The 16,981-nt window shown below is 30.7% G+C and overlaps 1 protein-coding gene across 1 annotated transcript; it reads left to right on the forward strand.

Moving 5' to 3' along the window:
- The first annotated feature begins 792 nt into the window (after nt 1–792).
- LOC139524408 (NF-kappa-B inhibitor zeta-like) lies at nt 793–16,021 on the forward strand. Its single transcript, XM_071319182.1, has 10 exons — nt 793–973; nt 3,038–3,153; nt 5,890–6,313; nt 7,313–7,757; nt 8,782–8,911; nt 9,421–9,510; nt 10,040–10,178; nt 11,072–11,193; nt 12,138–12,425; nt 13,667–16,021. Exons 1-10 carry the CDS (start codon nt 892–894, stop codon nt 13,688–13,690), a joined length of 1,860 nt encoding a protein of 619 aa, XP_071175283.1. The 5' UTR covers nt 793–891; the 3' UTR covers nt 13,691–16,021.
- Nucleotides 16,022–16,981: the final 960 nt, after the last annotated feature.

A 16,981-nucleotide genomic window follows, 5' to 3' on the forward strand; every position in this document is an offset into this window, starting at 1 on the left:
CATTCTAATACAGGTAAAAACGATGATAAACATTTATTTTTTATCTGTAATATGAAATCATTAAATATAGACCTAGAATAATTCAACAGCACGTGTTTTCTTAATCTATTTATATAATTTCGGATAATTATAGAGGTCAACTCGATAAATAATTATATGGCGTCTAGACACAAAATACACACGAAACGAAGCTACGTATTTTCATGCCTGTGCCTTACTTTTTGTTTCAGTTAGACTTTTAATAGTTTGGATAAATGTTTTACATTGTTATAAATCAAATATGAGAATTTGATCAGAATCGTTGAACATGAATTTGACAGCTATAGTGCCCCTTTAAGTTTATAAATATTGTGTGTGGCGGACCGTACGGACGTCTATAGTGACGACAAACGGGTTCATTTTGGTCGTGCGTGGAATTTAGACTTAATACGTATTCGCATTAACTCAGAATCTATTTATTTTGCTTTCATTCTTATTCATTGATTGTTTAGGTAGAATAAGAATCAATCAAATTTGTTTACAAACGCGTACGACAAGGTTAAGTAGAAAATAAATTCGGTAAATTCCCAGCACTTCCCGCTTTTCGGAGCCTCTCGTTACTCATCCTATTAATTAAGTTTAACAAACATTTTTTGTTTCTTAAGTTTAACGGCTACGATTAATTGATGGGAGACATTCAAAGGTTACTATTTAAAACGAACAGAAAAGCGACTGCATGATTAAAGATATTTTAGATAATTAAAACGCAATTTTGTTAACTGTCATGATTCGTCGTAAACGGATCGGAATTCCAAGGGAGATAACTTATGATCTATTCGGAACACGATTTTTTTTATGACAACATTTCAAATATGTTCCTGTTTACATGAAATGAAGATATAATTGTAGAAGATGGTTTTTGAAGAGTCTGAAATATTTCAGACAAGAAAGAACATTAAGCCTGAACCTGTAGAACATTCAGACTTTATTTCTGGTATGACTTGATTCTTCAGAATGACAACAACTGTTTACAGTTTAGTGAACCTTCACCTGTTTACCTTTTACTGTCAAAGATGTTTTTTTGACATTAACTTCATATCTTATTTTAAGTAAACAATATAATTGAATAAGACAAACTAAGTAGAGAAATCATTTAATGACATGATCAAATATTACAACAACCCCACAGAAGAAGGCACACACAAAATCATGACCCTAGCAAAAAGGAAGAAAATAACAGGAAACATCAAATCATTACTCTACAGAAAGCTCAAGATTGAGCAACACCTCAAAATTGAGCAGCCCCTCCAACCCTTTCCCTCCCACCTAATTCTACTACTACATATACTAGAGTGGAACTTAATGATGTGCAATTGTTGTCTGTGAAAGAACCAATCTGAGGCTGCATGAAGTCCTTTAGATCGTAGTCTAAGATATACTTTTGATAAGCAGATAAATGCAAAGTGTAAACATGGTTAAGCAAAATATTGCTACTGACTGTGTAACATCCTCATATTTCATGTTTTTGGTCTGACAGACAATATTTCATCGGGAACATTTTTATATATTATCATGATTATATATGCTACAAGTTTTGATAATTTAAGTTATAAGGTCCAACATTCATTGACATTTAAGGAATGACTGTAATATTTTTTCTGTCTATTCGAAATAACATAAAAAAATGTTGTGCACACTATTATCATGTTAATATAACATGTATAACAGTACAGTCATTTCTAATAATTCTAAATTTCATTTTAACCGGAGAAAACCATGATAAAACGTTGATGACATCATGGTCTGATCGACACATGACAAAATTATGTCTATGGGCTGATAAACAAAACAACGTCAGCCAATCAGAAGAGGCTTTACAGTCAAAATTAAATTATTGTAATATGTATCCTATATAGCCCTTTTTCCAGATTAATTTTAAAGTAAGATCAAACAATTTAATGTTGCTTTTACAATATTATGACAAGAATGAAAATAAGCGTTTTTTATTTGAATATTTATAGATATTTATGTAAAATGTACATGTACATGTACAAAATGTATCAGCTTTTTCTACATGTTTTATGGTGTTTTAATTAGCAAAGATAATAACTTGCCATCAAATTAGGCTAAAACATGAAAATATTAAAAGATTAAGTTTTTGGAATAAACACACAGTGCATCTGTCACCTAACAATTGAACTTTCTGATTTAATTTGACAAATCCTGTACATGTGGTCTGTGGTTTAAATTTTTCACAAAATTTGCACTGTATCATGCTTACTGCATCTTTGCTAACCAATGGTTATGATCCACTTCCCTCCTCTCCACCCTGGCAGATTAAGCCAACATTTGTGATAACAATGTTGTGCCATCTATTGATAGATAAAAGTCACGCCCATTCTGAATACATTATTCTTGACCAACACATAACCAATGGTAGCACTTAACTCTTCAATTGGGAGGTAAAACAAGGTAGCATCTAGATTTTAATCTACACACTTGCATGACTTGGTAAAGCAGGAAACGAAAATATACGTGACATTCATGCATTTGTGTAAGAAACATACTAAGGAACTTCTATAAGTCAATTAAAAACATTCAAATTGGCACTATATATAGCCGTATGTTTAGGTATGTAAAGACTTGTTGCACAATAAGCATGTGGCAATTGTTTACATACACTTTCTACATAAATTTACATGTGGTCATGTTATAGGCGCTTGATAGGATGCATCGAGTTTCGACTGCAACCAATGAAAATCATAAACTTGTGTCTCCGAAATACTATCTTAATCCGCCAAGGGTGTAGAGGAGGGAAGTGGATCATAACCCTTGGCTAGCGAAGAAGTGCTGTACTGTGGTGTATTCTATTAATGAAAAATAATGTGACAGTATGAGGTTCACTTTACTAAAAACTTTGACTCATGATTTCAATTATAATTCTCCTACACAATTCTATGCAGTGGCATTGATGTATGTTCGATCTCACATTTTTACGAGTTATGAATAATAAATGCACACATAAATTGCAGAATTTACAGTCTCTATTTGTTTACAGGGATGACTAAGTTACAAATTACTGAAAACAATGGAAAGACTGGAGAGAAAAGTACAGAAGATCTTTGTGACCTCTTGTTGAGTCTAAAAATAGATAAACTTAAATCGAAAGGACCGGTAAGGTTAATTATAATTAGACTTCAGTATATATAAATATGATTATTATGAAACAAATGCAGTATTAAAGCTTAAGGCATACATTGTATCAGTTGCTTATAACAGTACATAAAATTTACTGTATTTTCCACTTAACTTTATTCATTTATCATATACATCCAAATTGTTTCAGTATTATTTTTGGAAAATGACGCAGTCATTGTTCCATAACTGCCGACCTGAACTTCATTACATTGCTCTGCCTACCGCGCTTGGTTTCGTATTTCCTATTTTCCAAACAAACTGGAACCTGCTTGTGTTATCATTATGCATCGTTGTGTAGTATTAAACCAGCCAGGACCCAGTTTACACTGGTTTTTGCTTGTATTCCACTACACTCGAACAAAGTGTTGTAGTTTGACGGGAACCAGTTTTAGAATTTGTAAACTACAAAACGTAATCGGTTATTGTTCATTCCGTTTTGGTGTTTCATACCGACTTATATGGTTTGAATAAGCTTAAGACCATTTAAACATTAATGTGATAGGTATATTAAAGATTGTTTTACAAAAGGATTGAACTGTTTTACTTTCAAAGTCGTACTATAGGGATATCTGTCATATACGGATTTCCACTCTCACCGGTTAATTTCTTCTTTTACACGTGCTTTGGAAACTTCCTGTTTAATCGCAAGTTTTAAAATTGTTTTTGAGTGAATTAAACTTATTTTAACAATCATGAAGCGTTCCAGAATCATTTTAAAGCAGTTTCTTCTTCTCTTTGATGATGGAAAATAGGTTTTCTCAAGAAAATACCGCAAACGATCGCAGAGGAATTGAAACGTACAAGTCAAGTCGGCACCTGGTTAAATTGGCATCTAGTCAAATCGGCACCTATTCGACGTCAATTCGGCATCCAATAATATTTGATATAATATTTTCTATTCAATTAATTAATTACTGTTACCAAGTACATAGTGAATATGTTGTTGTGTATTTCGGTAAACCACGAAACGAAAGTGAATATGTAGTGTATAAAGGTAAACAACGAAGCCCTTACCAAAGCTGTTGTTTTAACAATTAGACAATTTGTGTAATTGTAAAAACAAGTCAATTATTAAAATAAAATGGAAAACTATGAGTCCCTTTCAATAAATCAAACTTTCATGCCAAATAATTAGCAAATTTAAGGTGTTTGTTTTTCAGTAAAGTTTAAACAGCATTAAACCAACAATCCTGTAAAATGCTCAACTGGTTAAAATAATGCAGAAAAATACACAATATCTCATGTATTAGTCCAAATAATTATGACGTCTGGCAAGGCTATTTTATTATTTTTCTGGGACGCCTTCCTACGACGTTCAGGTGCCAATTTAACTAGGTGCCAGTTTGACTAGAATTCTTTGACAAATGTTTGAAACTATCTGAGTTTCATTAGACCTTTGATAGCAGTAACAAAAAGATTATTTACTTAATATTTTGTGGGAGAAGGGGGTTCAGACTGTGTGGCATCAGGTCTGTTTGTGCCCAATACATTTTCGCACCCTACACGTTCGCACATTCACACTCTACTCATTCACGCCCAATTTTAATTCAAATTCAAGTTGAATAATTGGAAAATTATGGTTGTTGTTTTAAATTGCTTTGGTGTAAATACTGAATGTATTTATAGCTTGGTATGAGTAAAACATTGAAGATTTTAAAGGAAAAAACACAAAAGATAATTGTTTTTAACAGCTTGGTCCCATTGATCTGAAACAACGAAACAATAAAACATAGAAACCAAAATATAGCAATCCACTAATATAACCAAAACATGATAAAATTTATTCAACACGCAGAAACAAACATAGTCAGAATCTCACTTCATTTTGAAACAAGTCAATGAAACAAGTTATAGCAATACACTAACCAAAACATGATTAAGAGTTATTCAACACAAAATAAAACGCTGACAAAATACCACTTTATTTAGAAAGGATTATTATTATTTTTAGCAATACCTTATCCAAAACATAATTAAGATTTATTCAACACAAAAAAAAAATTGCTGTCTCACTTTATTTTGAGACAATGACAACAATTATACTTATAAGAAAACACTTGCTTACATAGTTATTAAACACAAAACCAATTAAGATTGCATTGGGTGTGAACATGTAGGGTGTGAAAGTGAAAGGGGTGAAAATGAGTGGGCGCAAACGTGAATGGAAGCGAACGGACTCAGATTCAGACTATGTACCAGTGAGAAATATACAAGCCTTTCTACGGTATTTATTTGTACAATTCAGCTAGTCTTGACCTATTCATTTGTCTTAAAAAACCAGCCAGTTGTCACCTTCACTTCACACACACACACATATACGAATATCAATTATATGCTTACGATACATGTTGCATTGTTAAACTAATTACGGTATGTGAAAATCAAGACTTGCATAAAAACTATCCCAATATTAGAGACAGTGGCGTCATTTTTCTTCAGAGCTTTCAGCTCTTTGATTATATAGACAGATTTGCATATATGATTTAAACTAAATGGACATACAGGACACAAGACAAATTTTTTTTAGAAATTTTTTTTGTGGATAAATTGTAATTACAATACTTTATGTTATGTATGTAATAATTCAGATTCTACAGTAGACAGTTAAGCAAATTGTTAGACTTTGTTAAAATAAGAGTATATTTATGTCAGTTTAAAAAAAAAATTAATATCTGGTAAACAATTGTATCAGTTGACATTTTAATATTTCAGAATGGACTTATTCAGAGAGGAAAGCCACAGGCTAGACAACCAGTAAATTCAAACTATATTCAGAAGAGCTCATTTCCAGATTGGCAATTCCCAGATTTAAAAGTTTCTGAACTTTATGGTAGTGTTGTGAAAGTTGATTCCCCTGATGGCTTTCCATATTTCCCAAATGATAACCACATAGGCCATCAGAACATACCAAAGTTCCCACCACAAAATAATCTTGTTCAGGGTGTAGACTTTAGTTGTCAGGTATGGCAACGACAGAACTACCCATATTGGCAGTATAACAGACGTTCAAGACCGTTACCAGGTCGATCAGACCCAAATGTTAGCGATGGGCCAGTTAATTTGCCGAGTAGGAACAATAGCAGGCTACCAGATATATTAGATGGACCAGGATCCAGGAGTAAATCATCCAGCAGCAGTAAGATTTTAGTCAAATTTGTTTTTTTTGTACAAAATAAAATGTTTAATTTAATTGAAGTGTACAAACATGACACAAGAGAGACATTCAAGAAATTATTTCTTATTTCCAATAATTAATATTTTTTTTTTATTTATGTGGTACAATGTACACATCAATCAGAAAGCAACAGGAAAACACAATACCATGGTAAGGGGTGTATATCAAGCATGTGAAGAGGTAAGACCAGGCCTTGAAGGCATAAAACTTTGCTCAGTGCTCCGAGCACAAAAAACATGCTCGAAACATGAAATCCAGCAATTGGATTGGTTGATTTTCGAGTCTGAGTACAAAAATCATGCTCGAAAGTTTTATGACCCTGAGTCCAGTTCAAAACTTCACACTACATGATTGTGGTTTGTTTATTTGACAAAGGCATTTACCATTGACATATTGTGGTCACAGTAGCTAGCTCATGTCAGAATTAATACAGAATGGTTTGATTAGAACATGAACATTAGTATTTGGAAAAGTGTATCTTTCAACATACATGTAGAAGTGACATCTGTTATTTGAAAATTTGTTTTCACACTTTTATGATTGAGCAATTCATTAGATTTGCACTTGTATTCATTATTTTTGTTCCTTTAAAGAGCCAAATAACAAAAAAAAATAACCTTCACTTGTCATGCCAGCTACATGTATATAGTAATTCAGAGGAAATAAATCATAGTTCAGACAAAAATGAATCTTAAAGTAGAAAGAAATGTCTAGATGTTTTACAATTCAGTAAACCCATTTTTATTTTATCTTCCAACAAAATCAAAAGAAACAAAATTGCACAGAAAAAACAAAAAAAACATCACAATGACAGTGTTTTGATATATATTGACAATAGATGATTCTTTAATAGGTTCATTCCAAAATGCCATTGTTTTATTCCTTCCATTTTCTTAGAATCTTGCGGCTTTCCTGATAATATTTATAACACTTAAAAAAAGGACATGTTAATCATTTTAGATGATATAGAAACAGATGAAGTACCCTATGGGCCGACATATGATTTAGATGACCCATTCCTCCGATCATTAACAGATCAGCAGTTTCCATTGTTTGAAGAAATCACTAATTTACACAGAGGATCAAAAGACTTTGAATATATCAATGAGAATAGTAATTCTAGCAGCAGTGATGCATTTAGCCAAAATTCACCATTTAGTCAAAGTTCCCCGCTGAATAATCACGTTGATAGTGATCTCAATGATATCAATAATATCATCAATGAATACTCATATACCACAAGTCCAAGCAGTAAAGTTGTCACAACCTTGGAAAAGTGTCGCTTGTCACCTGATACTGTTGAAGTCATTGACCCCAGTCGTAAACGGAGAGGTCAGGATGGACAACCATCTCCACCAAAACAACCTCATCTTGACTTTCCTGATGCTGATGAAGATGGTGACAGGTAACTATGGCAACAATAGGTCTTTTTTAAGGCCCAACAGTTGACCAAAAGTATGAGTTTTGACTCACCTTAAAAACTCATTACTATGGAACTTATTCTGTGATGCTAAAAAACATTTATAATTTTCTGAGAAAGTGGACAAACTTGAAACTAAGAATGTTGAATACAGTTTTAGTTATTAGGTTGTTTGTTGCATATGAAATTTATGAATATCAGAATATTGGGATATACTTAGTTAAATACTTTAAAAATCAGTGTATAACTTCGGTTACATTTCTCACTACTTGATAAGGGAAACAATTTCCTTGTATTTATTTATATGTATAGAGGAATTTTTTCCTTATTTTTGAAATCCAATCTTTACATGTATTGTGTGGTTGCCTATAAATTAAAAACAGTCAATTATTTAAAGTCATATACAACATATGTATATAGATAAGGAGGTGTGGTATGATTGCCAATGAGACAACTATTCACCAAAGTTCAAATGGAGTGGATGTAAACAATTAAACGCATCAGATCAACTTTGAACAATGAGAAAAAAAAACCATACAGTATAGTCAGCTATAAAAGGCCTCAACCTGAACAATATAAAACAATTCAATTGAGAAATGTAATGGCCTAATTTTTAATTATTTATAACAAAACAGTTTAGGAAAATTACAGCAAATATGACGGACTTGAACCAACTACAACCACTGAGGCACATATAGAAAGAAGTGGGGTTAAAAGTGTTGCCTACCCATCTGTTACCTGGGACATTTGTTTAACAGTACAACATATATATAAAAACAAATTATAAAATTTAGTTGAAAATGGCTCAGGTGTTTTTCAATTATTTCTAATTTTCCAACAATAAAATGAGGATCTTAATTATGGAGACAAAATGATTTTACTGTTATGTAATAGAGAGTTACTTCATGATAAAACATTTCTTGTTTACTTTGAATGACATTGATCATGGGTGATGAGTTTATGTATATTGCATTCTATTGCTGGTGATGACTTTCACTTAATGTTGCAGTGTCCTACATTCATTGGTGATTGCTGATGACTTTACAGATGATGATATGGAGAAGATCTTATATTATTTGGAACTGGACTCAGCTGATCAGTTATCAGATATAATTGATAAACAGAATAACATGTGGAGGGTAGGTGAACACTTGACATATGTTGTGTCATTAAAATATAGTATATATACTTTTAGGAAAGCTCAATGAAATCCTTTATAAAAAAGAATTATGAAGGAATTTACTCTCTTGTTTCAATAGCCAATTATTGCAACTTTTCTGGTAGACCTCAGGATTCAGTGGAATACCCAAAATCAAAAATTGCATGTTTAATTTTGATACCTCTTTAATTGTAAGAAGTGAGCCATCTATTCTTTTTTTACTTCATTATTTAGGAATTTATTTGAGCATATTTGATGTTGGCAATCATGATAAATATATATACAGCTGTCATCCAAAGGACTTATAACAAAACAAATCATCTTACATTATTGATTCACACTTTTTACAAGATCATTTATAAAATCATCTGACACTACAACAATTTTAGCATTCCCATAATACATGTTTACAGAAAGTTTGACTAAGTCCCTTACAAAGATCCTGTCATCTGTGTAAATATTTTGTAAACTAGTCTTATTTAATTATAGACTGCCTTGTTCTTGGCTGTGTTATCAGAGAAGACAGAATTTGTTCAGTGTTTATTAGATCATGGAGCAGATCCAAACATACAGGGAAAGGTAATTCTAAAGTTTACAACTTTAAAATGAGTTTATACTATAAATAGAAAAAAATCTATTACCTCCCTTAAATTGTCAGGCACACATGTATATCTCTAAAGATGAAAACTGTATTGTCAGGAATGCAATTTAGGTATTTGCTTAAAGAAATTCTTTTATATAAAAACCATTGATATTAGCATTTGATTCTTTTTTTATCACTTTGTACATCTTGTATATTGGGTTTAAACAAAAATCTCTTCGAATGCCAGAGTGCTCAGAGGCAACTATGACCTTTGGTAGGAAACTGACAAGTCAATTAAGATTTAAGTTTAATACCTGGGATGTGGGAAGGGAGGTGTGTGTTAAACTTACAACATCAGAATTGACAGACTAGTGATACAGTAAATAGACTACTTAGACCACTATGCTCTTGAGACCCCCATTTAGCATTGTTTAGAACAGATTTTAGTGGAAGTTGATATAAGTAAAAGCTGAAAAGCTGAAAATTCTCTTGAATTTTGTTTAGAATTGTTGTTTTTGTTTACAGATACAGTATTCTGCTGACACATACGACCTAAGGACACCATTAATGTTGTCTGTAGAGAGGGGAGATAACTCTATAGAGATTACTAAGATGTTACTGGAATCACCGGAAATGAATATCAACTGTAGGAGTGAAAGTGACAGTAAGTCTTAGAACAAAACAGACGATAAATTGTGTATTTGCATTTAATTAGAATGCTAGAGGGCATCATAACAAGCAAAACCTTTTTTCAAAGCTTATCCAAATGAAATGGATTGAGAATTACCAGTCTGCACCGTTAGCCACTAGTCCGATGCCCCAGACTAATGAAATTTCATTCCGACTTGTAAGTTTTTGCAAAACTTAGTTTGGCCCAATAAGAAAAATGTCAGAATATTGGTCTTCGGACGAGTAGTTGAAAAAGTTTTTGGTGCAGACTGAATTACAAGAAACATAATTATTTACTTTGAAAATATTTCATACAGATTAAGTCGGGTTTCTTACTTTTGCCGGAAATACACATCTAAAGTAATGCTCTTAATGTCTCTAAATGATAAAAGTCAAGAAATCATAATATTCTTTGGCTTTGAGCTGTACAGTTCTATCTATTATGAAATGGAGCATGTGGACTGATTAAAGTTTTTCAATAATTAATTATGTTGGCTGTGTAGGAAATTGAAAGATCAATATTTTTCATTAAAAGACTAAAAAGCATACAGTTGCCTGTTTGTTAATACACCAATCTGTTTTCAGAACAAATAGTTTTTCAGTGATAGTTTTACATTATTACAATAAAAATGTATCTACCAAGAGAACAAGATACTGTTCTATATTTAAAGTTGTCGCATTACAAAAGAGGAGTTATGCCTTGTTATTTTTGTACTTTTTTTTTATGAAATTCACAAAACAATCTATTTAAAATGATAATTTGAGTGCACATCCCTTGCCAATAAATCTGTCATTGAAGCAGAACATACAGACTAACATGAGAAGTAAATTTGTATGCCTCTAATATCAAGAACTTTAAAGTCATGTAAATTCTTTTTTTCATTTCAGGATTAACAGCACTTCACATAGCTCTCAAATCTCACAGATTACCTAGTAGTAACCGTGGGGGACTGGATTGTACAAAAACAGTAAAGCTGTTGATAATGAATGAGGCCGACACAGATTTAGGGGTACTTTAAATTTACATCATATAAAATTATACCTTATATTTTAAAAGTGATATTAATTTTGTCAAAATTGTTAAATTATATGAACAGAACATACAATGAAAAAAATATAAATAATTTTGTATAGTAATGAAAAGTACATACATGTTTTCTTAATTTATGAATATTTGTTTGCAATTAGCATTCATACTACTCAGAAAATGAAAAGACCTAAATATATAAAATCACAAAAATACCGAACTCTGTGGAAATTTCAAAACAAAAAGTCCCTAATCATATGGCAAAATCAAAAGCTGAAACACATCAAACGAATGGCCAACAACTGTCAAATTCCTGACTTGGTACAGGCATTTTTTAAAGCAGAAAATGAAGGATTTAACCTGGTTCTACAGCTAGCTAAACCTCTCACTTGTTTGACAGTTGAATATAAACCTGCCTTGGAATTTCAAAATAATACTGTAAAATCAATTGTTCTTATTCAGAGTAGAAAGCTGATATTTGTTTAAAATTTAAAAGACATTTAAAGAATTAAATGGCATGCCTCTTTGATGAAATTGCATTTAATCTTTACAGTGAAATCACGTATATAATAAGTAAAACATTTTAAAATTATTAAAATATTTTATTCAATTTTAGTTTATGCTTTTTACTTTTACCATGCAAGTACTGCAATATTAAAACATTTCTGCATTTTAGAATAGTAAACGTAGACATATATAGATAATATACTCCGGGTGCGGGAATTTCTCGCTACATTGAAGACCTGTTGGTGACCCTCTGCTGTTGTTTTTTATTTGGTCGGGTTGTTGTCTCTTTGACACATTCCCCATTTCCATTCTCAATTTTATTACTAAGTCATAGTGAATATGTTTGTAAGCTGGACTGCTTGCCTGTTGCATACTGTTATTCTTGATATGGAATTGCAAGTTGTTAATTTTCTCCAACAGGAAGATAGAAGTAGTAAAACCCCCTTGATGTTGGTCATCGATACCTGTGATCTGAGTCTGGTCAAAGTTTTTATCAATTGTGACACAGAGAAAAACCCAGAAACAATAAGATCAAAGATGAATGCTACAACAAGGTCAGGTGACACAGCGTTACATTTCGCTGCTGGTGCTAATTTCGAACGCAAGAAGAAGTGCAATTTGTTACGACTTCTTGTCAACAGTGGTGCAGATAGTAGTATTGAGAACAATGAAAAAGAAAAACCAGAAAGCATTACCACTAAAGATCTGGTAAGATTAATTTCAGGAAGAATAATGTCTTTACATGTGATTTATGATTTTTTTTTTTTAGAAAGAATGAAGTCTTTATATGTGATTTATCATCTATTTGCAATCTAGAAACATATTGAAGCAAACAAACTACAGTGTTCTAATTAAATGAATTTCTTATGGTCCGTACCATTATTTCTATTGCAAAATATCATGATTGTGTTGATCCTTTGCCACATTTTAGAAGTCAAAACGTTCGGACCACCTCTTGAAAATAAACTCTGACAAATATATACTTTCAGTACAGGTATTTAAAAAAAAAAATGTTACAAATCATTCATTATTTGGTTTATTTAAAGATACTGTTAATTCAGAAATTATTGCATGCATTTATTATTGCTAATTTGTCATTTTAGTTGAAGATGCGATTTTATATTTTGCGATATTGAGAAAAAACTTTAATTCAGATGTAAAAATTTCAAATTGCAAGTTTAAATTATTGCGATTATAACCCTGTCACATTTTTCGCAATTAATCAAACATTGCAATAATTTGTGTATTTACAGTAGTACATATACAATTGACAACTATAAATACACGTACAGCTTCACAACTTTAAATACACGTACAGCTTCACAACTATAAATACACGTACAGCTTCACAACTATAAATACACGTACAGCTTCACTACTATAAATACACGTACAGCTTCACAACTATAAATACACGTACAGCTTCACAACTTGAAATACACGTACAGCTTCACAACTATAAATACACGTACAGCTTCACAACTATAAATACACGTACAGCTTCACAACTATAAATACACGTACAGCTTCACAACTATAAATACATGTACAGCTTCACAACTATAAATACACGTACAGCTTCTCAACTATAAATACACGTACAGCTTCACAACTATAAATACACGTACAGCTTCACTATTATAATCTATTTTTTGTCATACATCGTTTGTTCATTTACATGTCAATCCATTTTAGTAGTAATGATATAAGTATGCTATAAAACTGACAATCTATTTGTACACAATTTTACAAATAGATCATGCATTAATGTCATTTGCTACAGTTAAGTTTTATAATATCCTATTTCAAACAAACTCCTTTTTGAAGATGAATTAACTCTGGCTGAATAGATTTCAAGTATAGTTAAAATGATTCTTGATTTCTCTTAATTTCGAGACCTGAAGAATATATATATATAGTATTTAATCGATGTGTATCTTTACTTTCAGTGGAAAGAAGCATTTAAATGTTAAACAAAGGAACAACTATGGAGACAGAACCAGACTACCATACTTACTAACTATGTTACTGAGATCAAAATAGATTGTTATTTGTTACATTTTGTATTTCTGTGACAATTCTTTGTTTTTTTCACTGCGTACCAATTTTCCAAGATTTTTTGTGTACAAGTAAACCACAGATTTCAATGTTGAATGAAATTTCAAATTTATAAAGGCTTGGATTTAGACTTGTACAACTTTTCGTCAATCTAGGAAAATTGTTTCCAATGAAATATTAAACAATAAATCAACATCATTGTTAAAAGTACTTAATTTTTGTACAGTTATTTGTTTGCTGATTTTGTACAGTTTTTTGTTTGCTGATTTTGTACAGTTATTTGTTTCCTGTTTTGTTAGTGTTTTGTACAGTATAAAAGTTAGATGATAGTCTGTGATAGTTATTCTTGTTACATTATTCTGTTTGCAATAACCATTAATTTTCATTAAGTGTTATTTCTGAATTTTAAAATAGACATCAGAGATTTTATAACTCTAGATAATCTTTCTGAATACTTGAATATAATTTTTGAGAGGCTTTAAAGTTAATATGTGAAATTTTTGTGAATCACTAATTAAAGAAGGAAAATAAACACTCCAATATATCAATAATGTCCTGTACAGATTTTAACCAAAATTTAGAGAACTCTGCTTCACTTCTTTGCAGGAATTATTTAGGGTTTGACCTGTTTATTTCTTAAAGAATTAATTAATTAAGCAACTTTTGATATTGGCATAAAGTTATATTAGCTACAGTATGTTGTGAATATTTTCAAGGCTAACAAATAATATCTGAAATGCATTACAAATCAAGCATTCATACAAAACATTTAAAATATATAAGTTATTATGAAATAAATTTGCTCAAGCATGACATTAGCATTCCAAAAACTATAGCACCATTCTGTATATAATAATATCAAAACATTACACGATTTGCATCCATTTTCACCATTAATATAATTTTTGTGTGTTATATGTCTTAAGCTTACAAATGGTTACTGTAAATATTTATTTTTTGAAAAACGAAATATATATTTTGCAAAGTGATTTGTTTGCAAGTGTATTTGTATTGACTCTTTAAAGCATTTAATGGAAATAATGCCATTAATGATGCCTTGTTTTTGAACTGAAACTTTCTGTTTTAATTTGACCAGTTGAGCAAAACACACATCTGTACAGGTGTGGTGGATGTCCGATTTGGAAGACCTTTTTTATGACAGAAGAACTTAATAAATATTATAAAGTTCACATAGGATTGCTATATGGCCCTGAAAAAGAATAAAAACTGGCAATAACAGCATTATTTTTGCATTAACAAAATCGAAGTTATCTTACTGATGATGTACAATAACACTATTTAAAAAAAACGTTTTGACTTAATTTGATGTATAATGTCACAAATTGCGTACTATCACTAGATAGAAATGTAATTTGTAACCAGCTTTTGTTTATTTGTTGTTTTTGGAAACATTGGCTTCATGCACTGACCAAATATAGTATGTATGTTACCTTTGTAAATTTTCTGATCTCATGTTTATTTTGGTCAGAAAGTGTGTTGCCAGTATTTCCTAAAGTATATAATGTTAAAAAGGAGTAAAAAGGACATGCTTTTCATAAGATCTTATAATTGATTTAGTCTTGGAATAACCTATTTTGATTTATTACAATAAAGGCTAAACAAGGTATTAATGAACTGTAATAAGGTCTGATTTCAGGTTACAGGTACTTAATTGGTGATCTCATGGACTATAATGAAATTTTGCTTGTAACCAGAGCATGAGGAACTAATTATATAACTACATGTTTATCAATTTTTTTTTATATATATGTCATTATTTTATGAAATATGGCAAATTTTAAAGATTAAAAGCATGAATGTAAAGAAAGTAAGTAATTATTGTAAACAATTTACTCAATTTGTAGTCAAAATATTCTTTGGGTGATATTTAAATGCATCTTATGCATTTGTACTACTATTTAAAGAAATTTGAAAATATCTCCAAAAATATAAGAAATACTTGAATATTTTCTTTGATATCAATATGCAGTTACACATCCTCTAGCGATATTGACCATTAACGTACCAGTTAGTTTTAGTATACAATTTAAGTAAGCAATACAAAGTTATAAATGTCACTTTATATAAATTGTATATATCTTTTTATTGACAAAACCTGTATGTTTGTGCAATTGTCAAAAAGACAAATAATTAAGTATGAATTTATAAACTTTTGTGATGACTTTTTTGTTGTGCTTGAATAAGATTTATATAATAATTATTTATCTATACATTTTATATATTTATCTTTCCTGTTGATATATTTTTGAGAAATGAGGAAAGTATGTTACAATAGTTTGTGCTATGTTATTGCTGTTACACCAAGGTTAGAGGGTGTTTTGACTGCTCACAAATGTTACACCCTGATACATTGTGAAGGCAGAACTGAGAATGACTATAGTCTAAGTGGTTGTTGTTAGTTGATGTCTTGTCATAATATTTTTCATATAAATATAATATTGTTAGCCTATTTGTGCCATTAGTTTTATTGATTGTATTGTTTCATGTTTTGGTATAGAGGGCCTTTATTGGTTACTTATCAGTATTGGTTAGCTTATGTTGAAGATACTTTTTAGCCAACAAACCAGTGTGTTTGTGCAGTTATGTACTATATGAAATTTTAATATTAATTTCTTAACTTTAAATTGTACAGTGACCTCCATTTTTTTGTATACTTTTCATTGGTCTTTTGGCAAAAAAAAACATCTCCATACTGTTTACAGTTTACTCCTAGACCAGGTGCAGATGATACATGTCTAGAGTATATACTAGCACTTGACTTAAAATGTATATAGAAAGTGATTCAGTTTTATTGTTCACTGTATTGCATACTGAATGGGGATGTAATGAAATAAAGAAAAACCAAATAAACAATGAAGTATCCAACCATTGATAAAGGTTTGAGGCTTTGAGCTATTAAAATTTTCTACCTACAATCTCAAGGTATTCTGCAGGAAAGTATTTTTGTATATTAAGAAAACATTAATTAATTTTAATCTTTCATAATAGATTAAGACAATGCTATACCTTGCATACTAATAGTCATTTTTTTTATATCTTGCCTTTTTATCATATTCATAGTTGAAGGTTGTATATTTTATTGTTTTCACATTGTTTCTGCTAATACCTTTAAAGACATGTAAAGGATTAACATCTCTGTAAATAATGGAGCCTGTAAAGAGAAAACGATAGACCATTGAATCAAC

Source organism: Mytilus edulis, chromosome 5, assembly GCF_963676685.1.
Source record: "Mytilus edulis chromosome 5, xbMytEdul2.2, whole genome shotgun sequence".
NCBI classification, from domain to species: domain Eukaryota; kingdom Metazoa; phylum Mollusca; class Bivalvia; order Mytilida; family Mytilidae; genus Mytilus; species Mytilus edulis.